Genomic DNA, 26140 nt, shown 5'->3' on the forward strand with positions numbered 1-26140 from the left:
CACAGTATTATTATATATTTATACTAGAAATACATGAATGCAGCAACCCCTCGCCATTTCAAACGACTCGAATTTTTTCCTGAGCTAGCCAGACCGTAATTAGCTGATGTTTCATATTTCGGAAACAAACACAGTCGTAAAGGTGAAATAAATCACAGTTTACTTGTTGCAAGCGTTGCATGCAGTTATAGTCATATATAGACTTAAGTTAATAACTTCACTATAGCTAAACCTTTAAAATAGCAAGAATAATTAAAATCCCCAAACACTAAACGTCGAATATTGTTTTTCGATTGTTGAAACCATACAATGATTGCACTCGATTGCAGTAAAAGCTTCAAAGTGATATTTGTTATATCAAACCTCCGAATTACACTTTCAGTAACTCTTTTTGAAGTTAAAACGATGATGTAAAGTCTTAAATAGTCGGTTAGGTCTTCGCAAAACGACATTCCAAGTTCCTAAAATGAATTCTTACTGCAAACACGAAAGAAACAAAGCAGACACCTACCATTTCAAGGATTATAAAGTACGAGTTCACCGCTTAACTTTGACCGCTTCACTTTTCCAGTTCTGATCATATTTTAATATTTTCTCACTGTTTATATAATTTTATTTGATCTGCATCTCATATTGTGTTTACGAAACATTTTTTAAAAAAATAGTTTGCAAAATGACAGTTAAATTGCTGAAGTTTTAATTTTCATTGAAACACCAACATTTTGCGTTAGCCCATCCAGGTCTTAGCCAATCAGCGAGTTGCTAATCACCAGTCCTTACTCGTTCAAATTTTGCGCGTGCGCACAAGTGCCATGACCATTGAACGTCCACGGTCTATGACATAGAATTTGGACAACTTTGGATTCCGCTATGTTCTGTTACAATACCCGGGTGTAATTCCTAATCTCCGTGCGGAATTAGCACCCTCGCACGGCGCTCCGCGCCGGCTCGGGGATTATCATTATGTAATGGTCAGTTCAGTAAATATTTGTTCATGAACCTACCGTTGGCCTCATTGATGAGAGCGGAGATAAGCGACGTTACCTGGGATGAAAAATAGTAATTTAAGGTTACTGGCTCCAGTGGAATTTCGGGTTGAAATCTAAGTTTCTTATTGATATTTAGAAGAGTACCCCTTCTCTGCGAGTTTACAAAAATAAAGACAGGCTTTGGCTGCAGATATTTTGTCGCATTTTCAAGTCAGCAAGCCAGCCGATACGAAATGTTTGAATAAAAATCTTATATGAAATCGAATTAAGATGGTAAAGTTAATTTAAACTTTTTTTTTTCGCCGCAGCGGCAAATGTGCAAATATTTTAAGTTTAACTGAGGACTCTCTCCTACACCGATACCGTTCTCGAATAGCGACACAGTATTTTGAAACCTTTGTAAACATACCATAAGTTTTAAAAACATCTTCATCAGATCTCCCTTAAAACCTTGATTTACTACATTTGGAACTTGATAAATCATTGCGCCTCACATTTTCGGCAGCGAAAGTTGACTTGGATTGCCGCGATATTTCGATAGCACCTGCTGTCTGATATGTTTATATATTGACGCGGTGAACCGTATGCTTCCGTAGCTAAGCAACAATACCAAATGGAGTATCCTAACAAGGTGAATTTAATTACTGCATTACCGCAGGATATACAAGGAAACCAAACTAATGCGTAACATGCTAATAAATATTCTAGTACTGGGTTAAGGCCGAGTTAAGGTTGGTAATTTTGGCTGCGTGCATGGAAGTACTACTTCGAATAAAGTTGAAGACAATTACGATTTGAGTGTATATTAGCTGCATAAGGTTGCTTTAAGACACCACAATCTCAGCTCCGTTAAAACCCACGCGTTTAGAGTTCTCTTTGGGCAGGTATACTGTTGTTTTTTGTGTCGTTTGGATGCAAAATTCCGGCCCGCTGTGAAACGCTTCTCAGCCAATCAGATTGCTTCATTTACACAGTTAAAGAATAATGTGTATTAAAAACAGCATAGAACCCTAGTTTCAGTGTCTTATATATCGATTCAAACGACTCTAAAATTTTTCTTTTTTATGAAATCAAAAAATTCCTTCAGGCAGTTTGAATTTGACATATCGTCCATAAGTTTCTCTTTCAACACATTTAATAAAGCCTAGACCCTAATTATTAAAACTGTTAAAATAAATTCAAAAAACTAAAACTTAAAACCATGGCAAATAAAATATATATTTCGCTGATTCTCAGCCTCTTCACTGAAGAACTCTTTCCTTGCTTCGACAAACAAAATTGCTGAAAAATTCCGTCACTACAACACTAGGACAAATGCGTACTTTCGGACAAATGCGTACATCCATTGTGCAAAAATCGTATTTTGTGCCAGGGGCACTTGAAAACAAAAGGTGTTGCGGAGTGTTCACACTCTTCTTGTGGACTCTTCTAACATCCCTCTGAGACTGAATGCAATATTATACATATACACCGTAATGGCACAATACGAGATTTTTATTTCTTTATAGTTTATGTATTATATTATATACATTATTCTATTTTATTATTCTGTAAATTCATGAATCCAAAATATCTCTTATAGATCTGAACGTCTTAAGATTAACAATAATGAAGACAACCTAAATTTTTTTCCCTGCATGCAAATAGTTTTAATTCACTGACGATTCTCATTATGACTCTGTTTTCGAAAGCCAGACAATATTTTGAAACCTTTTCATACATACCATAAGTTTTAAAAACATCTTCATCATGCAGATCTCTCTTAAAACCTTGATTCACCGTCCCATTTGGAACATGCTGATAAATCATTGCGCCTTACATTTTCGGAAGCAAAATGTTGACCTGGATTTCGATAGCACCTGCTGTCTTATATATATTGACGCGGTGAACCGAATGCTTCTGTAGCTAAGCGACAATAGACGAAAAATGAATGGCGTATCATAACAGTTAAGGTGAATTTAATTACTGCATTACCGCAGAATACACAAATTACATACAAGGAAACCAAACTAATGCATAATAGGACCGAGTTAAGGTTGGTAATTTTGGCTGTATGGAAGTACTACTTCGAAGCAAGTTAGAGACAACTAAGATTTGGGCAGCTGTAACCGTTGCTTTAAGACACCACTTGCTTGAAACACTTCTAGAGTTCTCTTTGGGTATGCAGGTACTATTGTTTTCAGGTCACGGGGATGTGTCAATACGCCTATTTTCTAAACAAGCCTGACAAAAAAAACACGGAATGCAAACGATCACAAGACGCGGAAATGGAAATGCAAACACAATTTACTCATTTTTGAGTGAAATATTTTTCGACTTTGAATTGTTACCTAAAACGTTTGACTTGAATTTTTTTAAGGCCCACTTCACACGTCGCATTTTGGTCGCGTCGAATGCAATTCAAACAATAGATAATGAGATGGTGAATCTCATTTAGCTTCATTACCATCTTATTATCTATTGTTTGAATTGCATTCGACGCGACCAAAATGCGACGTATGAACTAGGCCTAACACAGATATAGAAGAAATTAATTGAATAGCAACGTAGTTCTGCCTGAGGACTTTGTAGTAGCGTAGCTTGCCTGTCGTTCACTTTAACTTGTATCTTCTGTGCGAATACTTGACCGATCAGTTTAATAAAAATTGAACCATTTTAAAGAGAACATTGTCCTGAGTAGATAGATGGTTTTTTTAGTTCTATGTGTTGCAAATTCGCTATGATATTTACTTTACATATATTAATTTACTTGAATTGAAATAAAAGTAAGAAAATGCATTAGCATGGCCGACGCGCGCGCAACGATTCGTATAGGCCTAATTTTAAATCAATACGAAGGTAATCCAGAGTACTTATATGATTGTATAAGTCTTCTGTTCAGTCTGCTTATATAATGCGACCATTCCGAAGACGAAGTCTGTCTGTCAGTGGCATCAAAAATGATACTTTAGTCATTCGACATTTAAATTCGAATTATTGAACTTTGATATGAAGAAAAAATCACTATTCGGTATTTAAATACTGGCACTCTTTTGTTTCCTTTTTGGTATTAATTTTGGATTGCAGTTTAAGCTCTGAAAATCTGGTTAGTCTCGAGCAAGAAGGAAATGAACTTAATCTAATCATTTTGCCTCACCTATGAAGTTTCTATAAGAATATAAAATATACACCTTGTAAATTTTTCGTGGTATATTACATTGAAACTATATAGACTTATTGATTGGGAGGTTTCTAGGGGTATAGTGTTTAAGTGTAGGCTATCGTACCTTCTTGCCTAAAAAGGGAACCCTTTCAAGGAGACCCTTCGCATTTTGACACACTTACTATATGTTTTTTTTAATTCCTTGCACGCCCACCGTTGAAGAAGAGTAGAAGGTTTTAAACTTTTCAGTATGGTGTACGTCCTATTAGAGACATTGATGATTTTTTAGTTTTCTCTAATTGGAAACAGTACCGAAACACCATATTATACGTGCAATGCAAAAAAAGAGACAGTGGAAAGCAGCCCTAACGCATTTTCGAACGTAATACTAATTTATACAAAAATTGATTTTTCACACTTTACAATATTTCACCAGCCAAACGTTCGAACCCATTCATCATCTTGTAGTCGGGCAATATTCGGAAACTGTCGAATTAATTCGTATCGAACACAATATGATAATAACAAGTTGGAATTTGGCAATATGGCAGCCAGTTCAGATGATTCAGAAAACATTTCTGACCTAGTTGCTTCGCGATCATCAAGCACTTCCTCTTTAAATGGTCCTAGAAGTTTTGCTTATGCAGCTGTCGAACGTGCAAACCTTTTAAATCTCTCTAAATTATGTATAAAAAACTTAATAGAAAGCTCCTTAAAATCGGGTCGAAATTTGGGGGAAGATCATTTACCATTGCAACAATTTTTTGTTATTATTGAACATGTTTTGAGGCATGGTCTAAAGGGTGAGTTGTTTATCAGCAAACAGGAGTTTGTTATGGATAATTTAATTTAGATCAATTGAGTATTATCTATTTAACAAATATACCTACTTTGGTATATTTGCCCACTACCAGGAAGCCCACTTCCAGTGGGATGACCATGTTTGACCCACACACGCCTTTGTACAATACAGTCATCTGACGAGGAACTAGAAAAAAATGTTTTCTTGTTTTCTTTAACGCAAAATCATTTACAAATATAAGGTTTTCTGGTATTTAGTGGGGAATTTTGAGATATTTGTTTTTCAGTATGTGAGGATTTTTTCTAAGCTTGCACACTGTGCATTAATTTGATTGGGGAAAATAGAAGTCTCGGTGTCTTATCCACTTTCTAGAAATGGTAAATATCTAGGTTTTTTCATAAAGTCACATCTACTTTCCCTGCAATTTTACGTGCTGATGTTTAGCTATAGGCTGGGTTTCGTTTTACTTTGGCTCCATTGTCACAATTGTTGCATTCATTGATATTGCTTTGGCAATATTGCCAATTCATGGTTTGATGTTCTATTCTTTACCTAATGCATACAGTTAAGAGGAATTTCCTTGGGGCAAGCAAGGACTATTGGGGACCCTTGGAGAATATTGAGAAAATTGATGCCGATGCAGCTGAGATCACAGAGAGTGTGCGCAGCTTGCCTGGGCTCAAGTGAGTCACTGACCTTTTTATGTCATAACATGCTGTTAAAATACTCAATATGACTGTGTCATGCCTTGAAGTTTTGTTTTAATCAAATATTTTCTAACTTCATTAACTTTTATGAATTTTACAAAATCTATTGTGTAACAAATGTTTTTTTTTAATGTGAAATAGGACAGGTTTAGGTCGTGGCAGAGCATGGCTTCGCCTGGCAATGATGCAAAAGAAGATAGCAGATTACCTCAACAGCTTACTCACGCGGAAAGATATTTTAAGGTAATTATGTTGGAAATGAGCTCTTTTCAACAGCTGTGTAACTTCCAAAATTAAAATAATTGTGCAATGGTCAATTTAAGTCCTAGACTAAATTCTTATGTACATTGAGCATTAAGAGAAATAGAGTACTATCGCTAGAAAAAGCATCTTAGAATTAGTATACATGTATATATACATCGCCATGTGTTTCTGCCTGTTTGGCTTAATATTTTGTCTATGACTATGGTATGACAATGGGATGTGAACGTTTTTAGTGAATGGTACGAGCAGTCAGCGACAATGATTGGAGAAGAAGGGGCAGTTATTGGTGGTCTGTTAGTAGGGCTGAACGTTATTGATTGTAATATGTGCATCAAGGGGGGCGATCTGGATCTTCAGGTTAGTACAATACTCGACTATACATAATTTTCAGTAAAAATATTTTTACTGGCTGAATTTGGTCACACAAGAAAAAGAGAAAATTTTGCTATACTGTATATCATGAATTGTTCACAATAGTCTTGCAACTTGTGACTAATAGAACTTGAAACAACCTTGGACAAGGAATCTTAAAGCACAAATTAAGATTTCAACATTACAGTCGCTAATTCGCAAATATTTATCTTTACAAAAATGGCCCCCAGAAAGGTGCTCAATCCATTTCTTTTTCTTTGCAGAGAAGTGTCATTGATTTAAGTTTTTATCTCAAAGAAGGGAATTACTTGGAAAAACCTGATGATGATTGTTCAACAAGGTAGTTTTGACCTATAGCTACATAATGTTTCACTATATTCCTTTGAAATGCTTTCTTTTTTAACAATATTTGTGTGTTCATTATATGTCAGAATACAATGACACTTTTGCTTCCAAAAAAAGGAGAGATTTGAATCATTGAGTTTAAAGAGAATCAATTATTGTTTTTATCAGCACAAACAATGAATCACAAAATGTCAACATGGAATTGGTTTTGGATCAGAAAGCTTATCTTGAAGAAATCAACAGAAGTCTCGCGTATGTTTAATAACTTCACCATTCATCTTTTCCCTTTAAATTTGCCATACTGATGCACCACAAGAAAACTAGGGATTACAACACAAAGGTTTTCTATCACAGCTGATTTGTTTAATTATTTTCATCAACAGCTCAAACATGGCAGATCTCCAAGCAAAGATGAAAATTTTAGAAGACCTGGATAAAACACAAAAGGAGGAGGTTTGTTCACAACAGACATCATGCATGGTACATAAAGTAGTCAGTTATAACGTTTATATATTTAGCTACTTTGAAAGAACACGTTGTTGATCAAGTTTATATTCCTTTATATCGATCTTGTATGTTGACTTTGAACTGTGTATGTTTTGTTACAAAACGGCGTCAGAATAATAAATTTTTAATTATTTTTTGTTCAATGATTGAGTATTAAATGACTATACTTCATTTATCTGTTAACTGTTCTGTAATACTCAGATTGGCAATTTGAAATATGAATTAAAGTCAGTTGTGGAGGAGCGAGATGAACTGAAGAAAGGAAGCGATGTGGTTGTTTTACAACATAAAAGACAGCTGGAGGTATGTACAGTAAGTTCCGAAATGAACATGATCCTGAAACTCAACTAGTTTTAACGAGAACATGGCTCGTTTACATACAGTTGCGATTTTGCTGCGATATTACGTTCGATGTTTTTGTTTTTTTGATGGATGTGAACGACTCGTTAGTTACGAATGCGCTGATGACAGGACTGATGTATGGGAGCTTTTATTTGAACAACCGTGCAGCTAATTCACTCGTTCATATTTTTCCAAGAAGAAAATCGCACATAAACCGTAGTAAAAATTGCATATGGAATCTTGCCTGTAGACAAGACGAATAAACATTAGGTTGCTACATGTATATTGCACTTCAAAACGTCTGTGCACTTCAATAAGTTTTTTATTAGGATCGTATATTTCTACCTTCGATATCCCGACAGACCTTGACACTTAATTGACGCTATAAACTATATAGTTACAAGTTTATAGTTGAATTTAATTTCGGAAAATCTTTGAAATCCCTTGACCCTGGAACTTCTTGCAATGGGAGTATATATTCTCCTCGGGTAAAACTACGCCTCTCTTTATATGGTATTAAAGACAAATACTATATCGCTTACAGATAGTGCAAGCTGATATCGGTATTGAAAGAGAGACTTATGTAAAGTCAAGGTATTAAAGTGTCAATATTTATGTTATATCCTAAACTGATCTTTCTCCAAAACTCGCTGTCAATTTAAATCGTGTGCAGTATAGGAGGTAATAAGTCGCTTATTTTGGATGGAATGCAGTACTGAAAGGAGCTGTTGTGAAAAATCCTGATAATTGTAACAAATCCACTATTACAGGCCCCTGGTAGGGTAGTTGATCGAGACATATTTCAATTAGAGGTTCAGTCTAACGAGAAAACCCTGGGAACGAGGTTGCTAGACGTATTGACAGTAGTGTATTTCCCGCGCAAATTTTTGCTTATGTCGATTCATTTGTCTTTTCTGGATAGGGAAGGTTTGAATGAGATGTATGAGGATGTCAGAAAGCAACTTGACAACGAAAAGAAATTGAGGAAGGTAATCCTAAAAGTTGATGTTTTTACGCTGGAAGAGGAATTACAGTTCGCTTCTGCATGCGCATCAATTCTGCTTATGAGCATGCTTCTTGTTTTTTTATTATGAACTCCAGCCGACTGTTCTTGATATTTTAAGAAATTTAGACTTTAGTGTAATCAGTGCTACATGACTACAGTACTGCTCAGAAAAAACCTAACAGGAAACGCGTTCCGAACGCGTTCGGAACGCGTTCCTCAATGCGTTCCAATTGCGTTCCAATTGCGTTCCAAATGCGTTCCAAATGCGTTCCAGTGGGTTCCAATATGCGTTCCATTTGCGTTCCACTTTTATCGGAACGCGTTCCTTCCTTCGACAGATATTGCATTCGTTTCAGAATATTCCAAATTAATAAGCTCTCTCCTACTTATTTATTACTTGTAGGAAACAGAATCTGAGTTGGAACTTGTCAAAAACATGAAAAATGAAAGTCAGGTACAACCTTATAGGTTTTCATAATTCGGTTGTTCGAAAGGCGTTTAGCTTAAATGCAGGATGAGCCAAAGTTTAAAAATACTCTCATACATCTTGTTTATGACTGAACCTACTCTACATCTCATTTATTAAATATGTGCTTCTATTGAGAATTAAACTATTTAAAACAAAATATTTCAACTCAGTTGTTCAATAAATAGATAATTTTGTTTCCGATTAGATAGATTGTGTATGTACTGTAATAAGTCTATAAACGTAAGTTCAAAACTATATAATTTATGTACATACACAGTGTAAACCACCTATGTGTTGTTTGACTTTATATCCACTTACTGTAAAACAGGTTTCATCCCTGAACTAAATCTTCTGTTTTAAAAACCGCAGGTTTTTGAGTATCACCATTAAAAGTTATAGGTTTGCTGGTATCAAGGGGGGGGGGGATTGCTCGGTGCAACAGAGCAGTACTGGGGAATTCACGTATAGTTGTTTGTTGTTCCCATTAGATTGCAATGCAACTGTTGGAGAAGGACATCCATGATAAACAGGATACGTTGATCTCGTTAAGACGACAGCTACAGGATATCAAGACTATAAATTTAGACTTGCACACAAAATGGCAGGTACCGTTTTTATGAGTACTAATTAGCTCTGTAAAAAGTCTTTTTCAAGGTGATTAACAACCTGGGCGATCAACTGTTACCATAGGCGTACGGGGTGGGTGTGCAGAGAGGGCATCCCCCCCCAGAAACATTTGAGTTTAAAAAATATGGATGAAACAAAAACACTTCCCGCTATTTCGACTTAAGCGATGTTGTCAGGAAAGTTATGGTACTTTAGTGCTAAAGGTCGGCCTCCACTTGCACGTACTATCTGTGCGGCCGATTTGGCGCATGCTCGATGACTCGAAACTGGTTGCTAAGCCGGCAGTTGCGGCTAATTTCTTGTACGTGTGGCAGTAGAACTGTAGTCTACTTTCAAGGCGGCCATCGACGTGCGATTTCAGCGCGTACGTACGTGCAAGTGGAGGCCGGCCTTTACCTCTCCTGACGAAGGCCCTCAGGTCGAAGTGTTTTTGTCTATGTAAGCAATTGCTATACCCCATTTACTGCATGCGAAGCTGTTAGAAGACGTTGCCACGCTGCTCCTTGATTATATCGTTTGTATTGTATATTCGTCATTTTTCCAGGAAAGTCAAACGGCCAAAGCTCAAAATGAGGAGAAATGGGCAGAATTGGGAGAAAAATATTCCCGCATTACGATCGAATCAAAAGATTTAGAAAACAAGTAATTATAAGAGATGTATAGTTCCAACTCCTTGTAATAAGAAGTTGATGATAATCAACACGGAGGAGGAATTTTTATCGCATGGAACAGGTTAAACTTCATGCATGTATACATTCTTATTGTTTTAGGTTAAATGAAGTATGCAAGGAGAAGAGCGCTGTCGAGGAAACTATGCAGCAAATAAGTCAGCAACTGGTCACGTGTGACGGCAAAAGGTATTAGGTAAAGCTTGTCTTAGATATGTCCTACGGCGTGACCTTCTATAACGATTGTCAATATTCTTTAAGTGCTTAAAAGTATGTACTTTGAGAAAAAATTAAGGGTCTTCGCACTGAAAAATCGGGACAGAAATAGTAGCAATTTACGTGCGTAAAACAAAAGTATACAAAATTTGCAAACTTTGTTATAAATAAGACTAAATTTTCCTCTTTCTACGACATTTTCCAAACAAATTTTGTAGTTTTACTCATTTAACACGCTCGTTTCAGCTGAGATGTAATATCTTCCCTCTCGCTGTTTTCTGTAATAGTTTCATTATTTTTCAGAAATGCCCTGGAAGTTGATCTAAAGATTGAACGTGACTGGAGGTCAGGTCTTCAGGAAGAGCTCACACGAGTCAATGAAAATCTCACTCAGATGGAAGGACGAGTTCGTGAACTCGAAGTCGTAAAACAGGTTGGAATATAAACTACTAATGACTGATTTAATAGTTAAGGTTTGAATGTCCTGAGTCCCACATGCTATAAAGAAATTAGTTGCGCAATATGCATTCAAGGCTGTGAACAAGTCATTTTACTTGATGTAATTTTAATAGTCCGGGTGTAAATTTGCCTTTATTTCTGTATTCAAATCGGTCATTGTTGACTGCACACACATAAAATTCTATCACATCAGCCACCTTGACATGTTGACGAGAATAAGGACAAAATGGAAACTAGGCTTAAGTGAATATTTCAAAAGTGAAAAAAACATAACACTATACATGCATTCATCATGCTTAACCATTGAACTCAAAAGAACTTTTGTTCAATTGAACAAATTAAAGTTCTTTTGAGTTCAATGTGCTTAACTGACCAGTAAGCTTGACATGCCTTTAGAAATACGCGACTCTAGAAGAAGCTCACAATGAGTTAAAGAAATCGTATCTAGAACAAGAAACGGTAAGTTCTTTGGTCTAGAATTTTTTCAATACAAGACTGATAGTAAGGCTGAGGGACCCATAGTGCATGAAACAGCATTTTTATCTATAGCCGCAAATCTCGACAATGATTTACATACAATACGGCTAGAAAGCGTATATTTTCCACATAAATTCTAGATGTTTAAACGTCTTAATTTCCAATTGAATTATACACACTTCGGCTCAATATATACGCAATTAGGCTCAATATATTCTTCTAAATTTTCAGGCGTTGGTGGAAATGGGTAATACATTAAGCAGGTATAATATGGTTGCATTTCGGGATTACACTTATGACTGTCTAAGATCTTTAAAATACCACTATATAGTAGAACTTTAGCAATGAACTTTAGGGAAGATTTATTGTTACAACGAAAGAAAATCCGCGATAAATCTAACCATTTAACACCCAGGGACGCCGGAACGATGCGAGGGCAAAGGGGGCAGATTTTGGTGAAAGGGCAGTCCTCATGTAGCGGCGCATTAATAAAGAATGTTTGCAGAACATCGTCAGTTAAACCTCGTATCGTCGTGTTTTCTCTTTCAAAGATAATTTCTGTGCCTAGACGATTGTGTTATTTTTGATGCTCGTTTGTGGCACGTTTACTTTGGATATAGAATGTAATTAATCCTTTAAAATGAAAGGGCATTTTTGCGTCCGGCGTCCCTGTCAACACCCTCCGTCGCAAGAAGAATTGCATGATCTTATCTCATGTCTCAATACTGTATTTTCTCTTAGTTCTCATTTAAAAGTCGTCGAGATGAAAGAGGCTCATCAAAACATGAAGGTTTGTAATAATCTGATAGAAACATTTCAACAGTTGTATATGGTGTACATGCATGAAAGGGCTTGCATTGCTCAAGGCCAAGGGATATTGGATGTCCTGTCAAAATTGGCTATTTTGTCCCGTCAAGTAACGATTTCGTCGTATAAATATACTGCATTTCACTGAGTGAAATAATTGACTGAAGAAAAACGCAATCACTATTGCGGGCAAGACTTGGTGGTGGGTTTTTTTGGAAAGAACTTAGAATCGTATGTAAAGGCCAGACACACTGGCGCGATTCGCTAACGCGACGCGAACATTTTGCGAGATATGGATAACATTTTGCGAGATATGGGTACCAGATCAGTAAAAATGTACCGTCAATCGGTAATCACCAAGAATATCATAACATTGTCAAAATTAGCGGCTTTTAAAAAATTGAAAAATTCGTAAAAATCGCGTCGCGTTGGCGGATCGCGTTCGGTTTGTGTCGACCTTAACGTACACAATCACTGGAAAGTATATAAATAAACGTCGTACATCGTGACTAGGTGTTCGAACGTTTTATTCTTTAAATTTGTGCATACGAAATTTAACAAATTAACTAAAAACTCTGAGCCTGCGGTTGAACAGGGTGGAACAATGTTGTGCTGCCCACATTGTTAACAGTTGTTATCAACATTGAACAATATTTTTTGAAAATGAATCGGGTGTGACAATGTTGTTCAATGTTGATAACAACTCTGAACTATGTGGCCAGCACAACATTGTTCTATCCTGTTCATATCAACTTGAATCAACTCGAGCGTTTTTTACGCACGTACTTCATTCATCAGCGGTTATTGATAAACTTTACACTTCTAGTGTAATTGGACAGACGGAAAAAAATGAAATAATTCACTGAAGTTCTCGTCGAGTTTTTCTCAGAATTTGTAAAAGTGATTCATTCGTTTTTAGGAAATGAAATGGACCGACGATAAGGACACAGCCTATTGTCAATTTTGTAAACAGGCCTTTTCAATTTCTCGTCGGAAAGTAAGTGAAGCTTATCATTTTGCCTGAATGCCATTGAATTGTCTGGCTTATTATAAGATCAATGTACTGTTATTGATTGACATGAATATGTTCTTTCAATCAAACGTTAATTGTGACTCTTGTTAAATAATAAGAACAACCGGTTAGCGTTTGAGGAAATCTCTTTACACGGATTTTTACAAAAAACATCTGCGTTATGACGTAGTTTGCCGATGAAGTATGTTTCTGGTTGGTCGCCTCTGATTGGCAAATCATGCAGTAGCATGTTTCGTCCACAAACCACGTCATAACGGGGACCTTTTATAAATGTCTCTATAGGATTGTGAAATTCTAGTATATTAGTGTAGTTCACGATTCCCCACTCCGGATAAATTTGAACAACTTTTTGTAAATTGAATCGAGTTTCACGAAGTGACCTTTTCTATAACATCTGTCCTAGGACTGAATGAAGTCTAGGAAACTCGGAAGATTGTTGATATCAGCATTTAACGTATCTTTTTTGCTTCTTTAAGCACCATTGTCGTAATTGTGGTGGAATCTTTTGTAATTCCTGTTCGGACAATGCCATGCCTCTCCCATCCTCCGCTAAGCCAGTGCGCGTGTGCGATATCTGCTATAATACATTGCTAGAAAGATACCAAAGTTGACATGGACTGCGTATGGAATATAATGAAATTGGAGGAAAACTCAATTTCTAGACCTTTTGGAACAGCAGCCAAACGTAAGGTTTCTGGCACGATACAGCGGTTTCTGCAAGACGTTATGATTATGAAGAGATGACCCTGCAAAAGCTGCATTTTTATAACCGAATGAAATGTCGTGTATCGGAACAATTGGTTGAAAAAACGCATGAAGCGTTCCTCTACCTTTCTCTCCAAGTGAGAAAACTCTCATAACATCTTGGAACTTGCATGTCACTTCTAAGGTTTTATATTCACTTTGAATCACTCAGAATTTAGCCACGTATATAACGTCTATACCTTATAACACTGAATTAATACCGAAAGTTAATTTTTTCTTCAGACTTTATATGAGCTGATAACACTCGTTATGTTGATAGGTTGATGAAGTAGCACTAGCGTAGACAGCCTGTCGATTTGTCCCGCTATGCTAATATTTTAGTGTTCGCTGACTGTGAAAACAATAGATTTCTAAAGACATGAATAATTATAATAACTCGAAATTTACATAGCGGGACAAAATCGTCAGGCTGGCTACGCCACTGTAAAGTAGTTTTAATCGTGCGTGAAATTGTATGACACAAATTGTTCTTTGATCTTGACGATTTTGATTGTGCATGAAAATTAAATATATTTTTTGAAACTTGCCAATGAGCATGCAAATGATTTTGTGAAAATACCATTCGTGTACATACATAACGGTACAAATTGTTAAATAGAATTACAGAACGTAATCGACTGCAATGTATTGACTATACTCTATAGAGTTCGTCTCTATGTGGTTGTGTATTTGGTTGTGTAAAAGTCGGTCAATTAATCCTTCCAATCAATCCGTAATTGTTCAAATCTAAAAGGCTTAATCGTGTAAAGTGATTTGAATTTTGAAGTATTTGAAAGTCAAGACGCGATTTTTGCTTGTAAACAAGATTATTACGTCCCAAGTTAATGCTACTTAAATCTCGATGTAGATTTTTTAAATAAAACAAGACAATGAAACAAAAACAGAAATGTAATTGATAAAATTATAACACATGCGTGACTCGTGCAATCCAAATAAGGGCAATTAAGACGATAGTTAAACATTAATTTCAAAGACTCGTATTATCAATATTTAATTGAACTTTCTTTTTCGCCTCCCCACTTCCTCTCCTGTTACCACGCCATATCATTTGTGCTTTCGTTCCCTTATCGTGATTTGACAAAGAATAATTCGATTCAATTTCGATTTTAGAAATTTCGCGAAGAGATATTTTTATTGCCCATAATTTCATTGATTTATTTGGCTCAGTTTTGGCGACGACAATTCTCTCAAAGCTTGTCAAAAATGAATAATAAATGCTTTCATTGTTCTTCAGTAATAATTAATAGCACTGAATCATATCGCTGGGATCCTAGGTAATTCAAGTGCATCATGTATGCGAATAATGCGATTGCTGATAGACTTTCCCCCTTCAACTTGACAACTTGTTGTCAGTTTAATCGTGAAAGGCCTGTCAGTGGTGTAAGCCCTTGTGTGTTCCGTGTTTTGCTTTCAAGTTTCAACTGATTTGAGTCATTTCGTAGATGATCGAAAATTGATTTTATTGAAATTGTTTCGCGTCGTGAAATGTGCTAATGCCACCTTAACCAAAGATTACCCACCCAACATTTCCAAATAAGGAAAGCGGAAGTTCGATTACTCACTTGCAAGACTCACAAAATGGCGTCTTGATACATGCGATATTTCAGTGACACGTTTTGCCATTTTCTTCCTACTTTTTGTATATTTTACGTCAATCGTTTCGGGCAACAGGAAGCCAAACCTCTTACGAATATAACCTACGGTTCGATTTGCCCAGGGAACTAGCGAATAAATGGCCAAATGATGCTCAAGTAAGGGGTTATACGAATATGACGACGTCGTATTTGAAGAAGTTAGTTAGCAAGAAGAAACGAAGATACGAAGATGATGGCTTCGACTTGGACCTGTCTTGTATCCTTTAAACCTGTATTGGGTTATGTAGTTTTTACATTCGGCCGTATGATCTTTGAGAAAAAGAAGTAATTTTAGCATTCCATCACTAGTTGCAACATATCTGGCCTCTGTACTTCCGTGTAGTTGTAGCACAAATCTGTTCAGGTTTTGGTGAAAACTAAGACTAAAGATTCGTATGCTTAGCAGCGGGAAACCTTCGGCATAAATTCTCAAACTCCCGTGTTTTGTGAACAGTAATTTTAGGCATCAAACTAATCTGTTTTAATTTCTCACAGTTTCAACGAGTTTTGAGTTTGATAATTGAGATTAATTACTTTAATGAAAGTTTTTGACTAATTTATTCCGTGGTACTAAATCGTTCTACAAGAATTTATAGATTCGATGAAAACTTTACTAAAAATATAACTTATTAAGCTGAGTTTGTTTGATTGCATGTTTTTGGAAATTATTTCTGCAACAAGCTGTATAAACTATATGGAATTTGGTTAAATGTTATAATAATCCTTCCTTAATAAGGAAATGTTTTAGTGTTGTGTGGTTTTGAAGCTTTTTATGCTTGTGTGATTTTGGTTTTTTGAGCTTTGTGTATACAACTATGTGGTCAGATAAATGAAGTTGTGGGATTTGTAAAGTAATTTGTTTTTTAATCTCACAGCATTGATATTTTTAGATCACATTATGACACATTGATATGTAATATTTAAACTACATTAGATCCCAAATGCCTGGATTACACAGTTTTTGTGATTGCAGTGGGAATTTTGGAAATGTAATTTATGCCAATGAAAGTATAAAAAGTTTCACTCTCCTAATTTGTCTAAACATGTAGTATTAACTTATTTTATATTCTAGTGCAAGATTATGCCACTTTTGTGTATACAGTAAATATCACTCAAATAACAGTGGGTGCAGTGGGTGGCACTTTGTGCAATAAAACTACACTAAGAATGTACTTATATATTGAGTTCTGCCCTTTACGATTTTGGGAGTATCAATGATTCTGGTTGAGAGCCAATTGGATATATGTTTGTTATCTTCTAAGCTGAAAAGTCTATTATATGATGTAGATCTCCCACTTAATATGTGTAGGTTAAATTACGAGTGAGCTTTTGGAATGCAGGCATTCAACTTGCATTTAGAGTCATTAGTCACAGTATACCCCTGAGAAATATCAGTACATGCTTGGAATATACAAATAAACTGCAAGTAAATTACAAAAATTGAAATGAATTTAAAAAGCCCTAATTGTTTAGGCAGGGTGATATTGAGGTAAATTTGTGTACCCCCTTAAATATCAGAATTTATTATTTGTATATTTATACACAGGAAATGCATTATAATATCTATACACATAATATGTGTAAGGTTATGTGTAGTACTGTTATGTAAATAAAAGTTCTTGGCAAAATTTTATTATTCTCCAATTTTTAGCTAATATGCCATATATTCCATCTCAAAATTATTCTATTCATTGGTGCAGAGCAATCAGTCTTACTATGTACCAATTTCATATTCAATTTAATATGTGAAATCACTTAATAAGGCATGGGAAGTTGTTGTTCAAAACCTTGATTTCTTAACTCCATATGAAGATATTAAGCCAAATATTGTTGCAATGGGATTTCCATCTGACAAAATAGAGGGAGTGTATCGAAATCATATTGATGAAATTTTGAAGTAAGTAAGGGGTGAAAAATGAAAGATCTCTGCTGCAGGTATTTTGGTGCACCCTTCATTGGTTTGAGGGGATGTGGAGCCTGTGCTGACCAATTTGTCCTGGGGCCCAATTGCTTTCAATTCTAACAAGTCTTGGCCTTTTGTATTGCCTTAAGTTGCCTTAAGTTTCCTTGTGTCTCCAAACACCAAAGTTTCTTTGTATTTTTCTGGTAGTGTTCGTCACATATCTAAGCTATTTATATGGCAATCCAAGTGTGAATGATTTTATACCATAACCTGAAATTATTAATATTTTTGGATATGTGTAGCATGTACAGTAATTCCATATTTAGTTCTACTGTAACATTTCAAAATGTATGTTTCAGTTTCATTTGTCTTAAATAGTACATGTACACGAATATTAGTGAGGCTGGCTAACCAAACATGGTCAAGTGTCAACTTAGTGCTATATATCTCCTCACTTCCTGGATTGATCAAGTCTGTAATGATATGCTATTTTATAGGTTTTTAGAAACAAAACACAAAGACCATTACAAAGTTTACAATTTGTAAGTAAATTTTGGTCAAAGTCATGATATATAAATTGGTGTATGGGTCAATGTTTAATTGTATTTCTAAACATCAATTATTTTTGCAGATGTTCTGAGAGACGCTATGATCCTGCCAAATTTAAAAACAATGGTAAGTTTCAGCGAATGAGATCTCCCTGACAGACATGTGCATGACTAAAAGAATGAAAACAAATGTTTTTGTTACGCTTGCCCATCTTTCAAAATCCTTTAATTTTGGCTTCGCAAACAACAAGAACATACAGTAATATGATTCAATGTGTTGAGTACCTATGTACATTGACTTATTGGCTAGTTGACCGATCAAGATTCCCTTGACAAGTAAAATCACATAGAGTAAATATTAAAGTAAGAAACATCGGGGCACAATTTGTTTTGAATTTGTTTCATTGTTTTCTCTACAAAGTGGCAGACTATCCTTTTGATGACCACAATGCTCCACCGTTTCAACTGATGCAGCCATATTGTGAAGACATGAATGAATTTTTAACTGGGGATGAAAGTAACGTTGCAATTGTTCATTGTAAAGCTGGAAAGGTTTGTTTTCATGCGAGTGATGCAACATACAATTATAAACCATATTTCAATGATTGTGGTGTAAAACGGTTACTAAAACCTTTCAACCATACAAATTAAATGGTACATTATAATTCTCAATTTACTGTGGTTGTGTCATGTACTAATGTGCCTTGTATAATTTTGATTGTTACCATAAAATTTGGTATGAGTCTGGATTTTTGTGATAATGTTATATTGGTAATAGGTACCTAAATCCATTGGGCAACTATGTCAATTTTTTTTTCTATTGTGCACTTCAGGGTCGGACTGGTGTTATGATCTGTGCCTATTTACTGCACAAGAACTATTTTAACAGTGTCCAGGAAGCACTGGAATACTACGCGGATGCCCGGACATCAAACAAGAAGGGTGTTACGATTCCAAGTCAAAGAAGATATGTTCATTATTATGGTCACTTTTTAAAACACAGCCTGGTGTACACGCCAACAACTTTGTTGGTTACGCGCTTTGAGATGGAAACTGTCCCTAGTGTTAACAATGGCACTTGTGGTAAGTTTCAAATGAAGAAATAATGCTTCTGTCTCAGATTTCGAAGTTTAGTCTCAAAGTGTGTTTTTAGATCAAATTCGACTTTTTTTCTTCTATTGTTTAGCTCCTTTCTTTTATGTGTGGCAGTCTAAAGTCAAAATATACTCATCAAAATCACAAGAGGTAAGCCAGATTGAAGAAAAATTAGTATGTTAAATAAGGTGCCTTCTGGGTTCCCCAAGTAAAAACAAAAACCCCAATATGAGAACTTTTCCTTTTCAATTATTTATAGTTACCATGTGGTTGACAAAAGGCAAGGGGGGTGGGAGAGTGATTTTAGTTTGGGTAGTGCAATATATTTCAAAATGAAAAAAATCACATCTGAGGGGCGGGGGTGTGCCCCAAAACCCCCTCCTTAGAATTACCTAGCGAACGCCCTCCAAGCTTCAAGCGATGCATTATCGTTTTACATATTACAAAATTGAAGGATCCACATATAATTTCCAACTATTGTAAGTATTAATCTACATAAGCAAGGATCTTTCGCGCTGACTATTTTTGAATCGTTTGCAGAGTGCAAGTAAGGGTGCTGATAACATTTGCTTCAACCTCCCGCAACCTCTTCCTGTCTGTGGTGACATTAAAGTGCAGTTTTTCAACAAAGATCGATTTGGTAAAAAGGTATTGTCCTGAAAGTTGACATACAGTGTACTAAAGTAACACCTGTGCTACTATTAGCAGAATGCATGTAACTTAAATTACGCATAAGATTTATTACTTGTATGCAGAAGCATGTGTGTCTGGTTTCATATTGCTCTGATATTGCAGTGAGTTACCATGTTATCCTTATGTACATATATGTACATATAAGTACATGAGGATAACATACAGTATACCGTATATGTATATGTATATACATGTTATCTGTTGTTATAATCGTTTGTTTTTGTTCAGGATCTTATGTTCCAGTTTTGGTTCAATACGTTTTTCGTATCTGGACTAACACCGCCGCCGAGCGAAGGCGAAGCGACAATGAAGACATCCAGTTTCGACAGGAGAAAACAGAGCGAGGACGGCGCAACTTCGTGGTTTGAATTGCATAAAGAGGACCTGGACAAGGCAAATAAGGATAAGAAAAATAAAATATATTCGCCGAATTTCAAAGTAAGGATATTCACTTTTTTGTATTTCACTTCACGCTGTTGTACTTAAATCTGTCCAAATATTGAGTTTTAAGTATTTGCCTGGAATATTTCTTTGGCGCGGTTTTCTTCTTTCGATGGATGTGATCGAGTGGATTAGTTACGGATGTTCAAATAGGGGCACATATACACAGAGCATTCATATAACTATTCACTCTTTTGCATTTCTCAAAGGAAGAAAGTCGCACTTGAAATCAAAGCAAAATTTGCAAAGATGAACCAGCCTAAAAATAGTTTTCGATTCTAAATTCTATTCTAACTGACTCTTTCGTGCATTTTTCAATATCGATTGAATATGTATTTTTTATCAACGGATAACATCGATATGCAATACAAATAAACCTAGATCGCGCACTTAAGTTGTGCACTACGAAGGCACTCGCTACCATATTGGCACTTTTGATTCAGTGCTCTAATTAACTAGATGCAGTCACTGATCTATCCGGTATCTATTGTCCGGTAAAAGTGTACAAAATTAAAAAAGCCGCCATCTTGGTGGTTGGTACTCAATTCGTTGCTTTACTTGACGCGCGATTTAGGTTTATCTATATCGATTATATAGAAATGATTTTTGTTTCATCGAAGCTTTCTCAGAGGCAATGTTGTGTGAAGTTTCGCACTAATGTAATCTTTGCCTTCGGAAATCGTCCACGCACTAGCCCCACTTTGCAACTGTGTCTAATTTTTAACGGTCAATTGGTGCTTAAATGGGTATAAGAGCACTTTCGTTCGCTCCAGTCTTTTTGAAATGGAAAACGAACGGCGGTTCTGTTCACATCAAAGAAAGGTTACTTGATTTAAAAGTTGCCAAAATTTTGCATGCTTTGTATATGTGCAACTAGCTCGTATTCGTTTGGAAGTACTTTCTAGCGAACACAAGTAATATTTAACAGTATGTACATGATGTTTTAAGAAATATGGCTGTTCAAAATGTGAACAAAACTTTGTTTACGCATCGTTCACCACGTTTAATTTGCACAACGATGTCCAGCGACGGTTTGTTTTTGCAATATGGCGGAATGTTTGGGATGCACAAGATTTGTTTTCGCGTCATTTACAGCATTTCATTTTGGTTTCATGAGGTAACACTCCGTCTCTGAGTCGAGCATCATTTACAGCATTTCATTTTGGTTTCATGAGGTAACACTCCGTCTGAGCCGATAGAGAGAGAAATTTCATATATGTAGCAAACTGAACGAATCCTTTCATGTCTGATGTAGCAGATGAACAACAGTAGATCCCTTCAGTGGACATGATGTGATGTCAGTTTATCATTAAACTCGTGACGAGAATCGCGATTTCAGCTCCTGTATCACTTGTTATTCGCGTTGTTGTGGCTAATATGGGTAACCAACATACATTCACCCATTCATCCCTAAAATTATTAGTTATTTATCTTTGATTCCGTACAAATGTGTACGTTGTACTTTGAATCTATCGACTTCATTGTGGCTGTAAACGCAATGAAACAGATTTGTCATGTACACACGTTTGGCAAGTAATTCCTTTTCGCCCTTCACTCCAGTCCATCTCACAGCTCAGTCATGATATGTAGATAAGGTCTGCTACATATCGCAAGTTTTCATCCATTTAAAAATAATCAGTCATCATCAATTCTTGTCATAGATAACGGAAAATGACTGAAATGTGACTACTAACCAGTCTTAACTAGCATTGTATATTCGCTACTTGGGGCATAACGCTGGATAATTTACGTGTTATTTGGTAAAATTGAAGCTGGAAATCTGCCATTAATGTAGAACAAACCGTCGATTTCTGGCATAAAATCGCCCAAATTTACTGCTCGAAATATATTTTCAAGTATTAAACCGGAGTTTAATCCAGTGTTCTCAGTTTGAAGTCGCTTTTATTAAAATATAGGCAACTTTCATAATGGCCGATTTCAATTGTATGGCAATGTGGAACTGGCTTCATTATCTGCATCGGCGAGCAATAAGTTGCGCTATCCAGTAATGTATCCAGATCTGTGGACTAATCAGTAATCAATCGTACTAACCAAAGAGTGCTCTTATACCCACGCTTTAAAAAGCCAGGAAATGGACAGTCAAAGTTTTCTTCGACAAGTTCTTCGTTAATATCCGCAAGTTAACGCGGTTATTATAAGTGAGCGAATTCTCAAAACTTGTCATACGAAAACTTGTCAAGAAATCTTGCTGTTGTTCGTCTTTCCTAATTAGTACTTCTTCTATAACGTCGACAGTCGAAAATAGAAAAGAAATACAAGTACAATCCATCCATATCTCTCTCTATCCCTCAGGTGAAAGTGTTGTTTTTAAACCCTGATTCAGCCGATGAAATGTCGCGAAAACGAGTTCAAAGCGAAGACTTAGCGAGCTCTTCCGACGATGTGTCTGCGACTAAATGTTTGAAACGTTATTCGTACGACTGCGCCATTCACTTGGACGAAATGCCCGTGGCCAATAACAACGAAGCAGTAGATAGTTCAAATGAAAACCTCTCAGAAACGGACTCGGAGAACGAAGGGCAAGAGAAAGAGGCTGGTGCTGGCAATAAGAACTATCGTAAAGAGACGTATATTTAGCATGTTAGATGTGTGTTTTTAAACGAGATAAAAAATAGTGTACAAACTCGGCGAAGACGAATATACAGAACGCTTGGAATATATACAAATAACGCCATCAAGTAATAAATTTACCAACGAGATTATCCTCCAATTCTCATGAAACTCAGGAACGCATTGTTTTAAAAATGACTATGTTAGGCGGACAACTTTCGCTGCAATTTTTAATTCAATTTGCAAAATGACAATGCAACGACGCCGTTGGCCCAAAACAATTTCCATTCATCACGAAAACTTACCAGCTTCATAAAACTCGGAACATCCGAGACGGTTTTTTGTCCGCGACGCCATCTTGTGTTGCATGTAAACCAAGAAAATGGAAAATTCAAGATGGCGTCGCAATTTCCCCCCAACAATTTACTTATTTTGCTGTGTTCTTAAAATGTTTTACAATGAGGAAATTGTCGAAATACAAAACTCTGATTAATAGCACTATATATATATCCGAAATTCTGTCGGAAGTTGCAGAATAATAGGCTATGACAATTTAGATGTACATTTTACCCGAATGCATTGCCGTTTATTATTTAAGTATAGGCGAATTGAGGTATTTCGAAAGGCACGGATAAAACTCAAGTTTATATTTTTCTTATTCCTTGTGTAAACATCGCGTTTCATATCTTATTTTTCAGTCATTAATGCTGGATGCTCGCGGTGCATTATTGTAAAATGTACATAAATACCATATATCTGATCTATGCCTAATGCACTATATACCATAATGCACTTAAAAGATATGTAACCTTTTTACACTAACTCGTTATAAATATGTTCTATACATATAATTTTATACAATAGATATATACACAACTTTGTACACAATTTAATTCAATCGCTTTCTTGAATTTGGAAAGTTTAACTCTGCCGGCAAGACACTACTATTACCTTCACGTTTTAGGAAATAGTTATTCGTACCGTGTATATATATTTTAATTACCATATAATTATTTTTCTATATCATACATGTAAACTACGTAATATTTATATTTTCGATGTATCTAGCTGCTCTTCCATGTAATAAAAATAAAAAAATCAATATGTATATTTGTTTGTTGAAAGTGATCGTAGACAATAACAATACAAAGACAAAAACAATACAAAGGGACTGGCACCGGCTTCAAATTGGCTTTAAAGATGGCGACCGTGTTATCGTTTCCGTTCACATAGAGTACACTGGTATATAAACTAAGGCAATGAGATTGCAGTGTGGGCTGTGGTAGTTACTTCATTCTTCAAGTAACAACGGGGCGATCTATTTTATAAGATTGTGAATTAAACTTCGGTTTATCACCCCTGTTGCAGCCGCAGTTTCTAACAAATTACCAAAATGCATGCATTTCAGTGTCTTCAAAAAACATCAGCCCTTAATCCAAAAGCAGTCTTCCTACAAACTACCAATTACCTACAAAAATCTATTTTTTAGTTCTGTAACCTGTCTCGCAATTTGTCCTGTCAAATATCGTGCTGTCGTTAGATTTGTTTATAGTTTGACACGTACTTTGCTAAGATAGCCGCTGTTATTAATGATTAACATTAGCGATTTCAATTTTCAAAAGCATTATTTTATATGTGCTGAGTAATTTTATGTTGCGTGTTTTGGCAAAGGAAACTAAATAAATCAATTATCTTTTCTCAACAGTTAAAAGTGTATTTCACTTTACCTGATGTGAAACAAGATCATATGGATTGCGAAGAGCCTTTTGCGGATACGGCGTGTAAGGATGAAGGTAAAAATGGTTCGTACCTCAGTGTCCCCGGTACCCCCACCGAAACGTTCGGGACGAGACGGAGAGTGCCCAAGTCCCCTGACCGAGGGAGGAATAACATGAAACATTCCGCGTCAAGCGCTAGCATCGACTCAGCGCTAAAAAATGACAATTACAATATGTCGGAAACCGATTCAGAATCCGAGTGGAATAATAAATTTACACATTTCTAGTTGTCAGGAATCATAGATCTCGTTTAGCTGGCAGCAAGGATGGAGGAATTCTAACGCGCGGTTTGCTCTAATCGGCTTGACTGAGCTGTAATAGCGTGGATTTAGACGGATTTTAATGATTTGCGCTGGGCCTTCTAAAACCAGGAATAAATTCCACGCTTGCATACAATTAGCCAGGAACTCAAATAATGAAACACTTACTTTTCACTCACAGACCATGTTGTCTATACACTTTTTTCGACCCACTAGCCTCTTTTGTATGTGATAGTTTAAAGACCGCGGAGCAATTCGGGGGGGGGGAGGGGCAGTAGCCTTTTCCTCCAATGGTTTTTCTCGAATAATTTGGGAGATGAGCTGTTTCCAGTCTATCATGTACGTTATATCAGTGGTCAAAAGCGTATAGACGTTTAATGAGGTCCATGAGTGCAAATGTTTTGTTATGAATGCAGGTACAACAGATCGATTGTCGAAATGGAAGTTGTTACTTGGGATTTTTTAGAATTTTTAACCAGTTTCTCCGCCGCTTACAACAGAACGCATTTGGCCCGTGTTACAGTCAATTTCACAAATTAAGCGTTTTCAAACGTGTTGAAAAGTTTGTGATGAATTCATAAGCAGGTATTTTAAACTCTCTGATTGGCCAAGAACCAAGACAGAGGTGGCCAATCAAGTGTCAAATTTACAAACTGTTATGAATATGATTGCGAACTTTAAAATAATTTTTAGAATCTGCAGAATATCTTGAGGAATGTTTCGTTAAATCATAGTTTCGATTTCTGTCAAGTTTTAATGCAAAAAAAAAAACGGCGTGGGGATTTGAACGTTGCTCCTTGAAGTACAAAGGCCAGTTGTACCATAGCTAAATAGCGCTATCCACCGAATTAAGTGCATGTACCTGGTATAATTCAGGTCATATTAAAAAATAGGCAATTTTAGAGCGATTGAATAAAATATCCGCTTGATAGAGCTATCCAGCTTTCGTACAACCGGTCCTAGATATTTACCACTAAATATGCATGCATGCCGTGGGAGAAATCTCATGAAACACTTGTACAATCGACTGGAAATAACCATTTTTTAGAACATATCACCTCCATTCAACCAGCATTGAGTGTATATAATTACGACTACAAATTGCCATTGTCTTGGCATTGATTTTAAACAACTAATTAGAGTAATTCAAAAGTAACTGTTTTAAATATTTAGTGAAGTAAACATAGCTATAATGAATTAAATTTTAAAAGATTTTTTTA

General features: G+C 36.0%; 2 protein-coding genes across 3 annotated transcripts; both read left to right on the plus strand.

Moving 5' to 3' along the window:
- Positions 1-4665: 4665 nt before the first annotated feature.
- Positions 4666-14853, plus strand: LOC114531124 (RUN and FYVE domain-containing protein 2-like). The gene is made up of 20 exons (XM_028552773.1): positions 4666-4934; positions 5499-5616; positions 5782-5883; positions 6138-6261; positions 6540-6616; positions 6790-6873; positions 7005-7074; positions 7330-7431; positions 8015-8064; positions 8393-8459; positions 8880-8930; positions 9434-9550; positions 10117-10214; positions 10343-10429; positions 10760-10889; positions 11312-11374; positions 11624-11655; positions 12134-12182; positions 13119-13196; positions 13709-14853. The coding sequence occupies exons 1-20, from the start codon at positions 4676-4678 to the stop codon at positions 13841-13843; spliced, it is 1893 nt and encodes a 630-aa protein (XP_028408574.1). The 5' UTR covers positions 4666-4675; the 3' UTR covers positions 13844-14853.
- A 717-nt stretch (positions 14854-15570) lies between these two features.
- LOC114531075 (phosphatidylinositol 3,4,5-trisphosphate 3-phosphatase and dual-specificity protein phosphatase PTEN-like) lies at positions 15571-25719 on the plus strand. 2 transcript variants are annotated; one of them, XM_028552718.1, is made up of 10 exons: positions 15571-15848; positions 17444-17528; positions 18032-18076; positions 18166-18209; positions 18504-18634; positions 18916-19165; positions 19269-19327; positions 19718-19825; positions 20099-20308; positions 24588-25719. In XM_028552718.1, exons 1-10 carry the CDS (start codon positions 15767-15769, stop codon positions 24885-24887), a joined length of 1314 nt encoding a protein of 437 aa, XP_028408519.1. In that variant the 5' UTR covers positions 15571-15766; the 3' UTR covers positions 24888-25719. The 2 variants fall into 2 exon arrangements, with proteins under 2 accessions (XP_028408519.1, XP_028408520.1); XM_028552719.1 differs by lacking the exon at positions 24588-25719 and adding an exon at positions 22625-23984.
- The last annotated feature ends 421 nt before the right edge of the window (positions 25720-26140 follow it).

This window comes from Dendronephthya gigantea, unplaced genomic scaffold, assembly GCF_004324835.1.
Source record: "Dendronephthya gigantea isolate DGI-Jeju-01 unplaced genomic scaffold, DenGig_1.0 000068F, whole genome shotgun sequence".
Classification (NCBI taxonomy): domain Eukaryota; kingdom Metazoa; phylum Cnidaria; class Anthozoa; order Malacalcyonacea; family Nephtheidae; genus Dendronephthya; species Dendronephthya gigantea.

Coding starts and splice junctions, on each gene's coding strand:
- LOC114531124 (XM_028552773.1), top strand. CDS start 4,676: ATGGCAGCCAGTTCAGATGATTCAGAAAACATTTCTGACCTAGTTGCT. Junction 6,262..6,539: donor GGGGCGATCTGGATCTTCAG/GTTAGTACAATA, acceptor TTTTCTTTGCAG/AGAAGTGTCATTGATTTAAG. Junction 9,551..10,116: donor ACTTGCACACAAAATGGCAG/GTACCGTTTTTA, acceptor TCATTTTTCCAG/GAAAGTCAAACGGCCAAAGC.
- LOC114531075 (XM_028552718.1), top strand. CDS start 15,767: ATGACGACGTCGTATTTGAAGAAGTTAGTTAGCAAGAAGAAACGAAGA. Junction 18,210..18,503: donor TGCCAAATTTAAAAACAATG/GTAAGTTTCAGC, acceptor TTCTCTACAAAG/TGGCAGACTATCCTTTTGAT. Junction 18,635..18,915: donor TTCATTGTAAAGCTGGAAAG/GTTTGTTTTCAT, acceptor TGTGCACTTCAG/GGTCGGACTGGTGTTATGAT.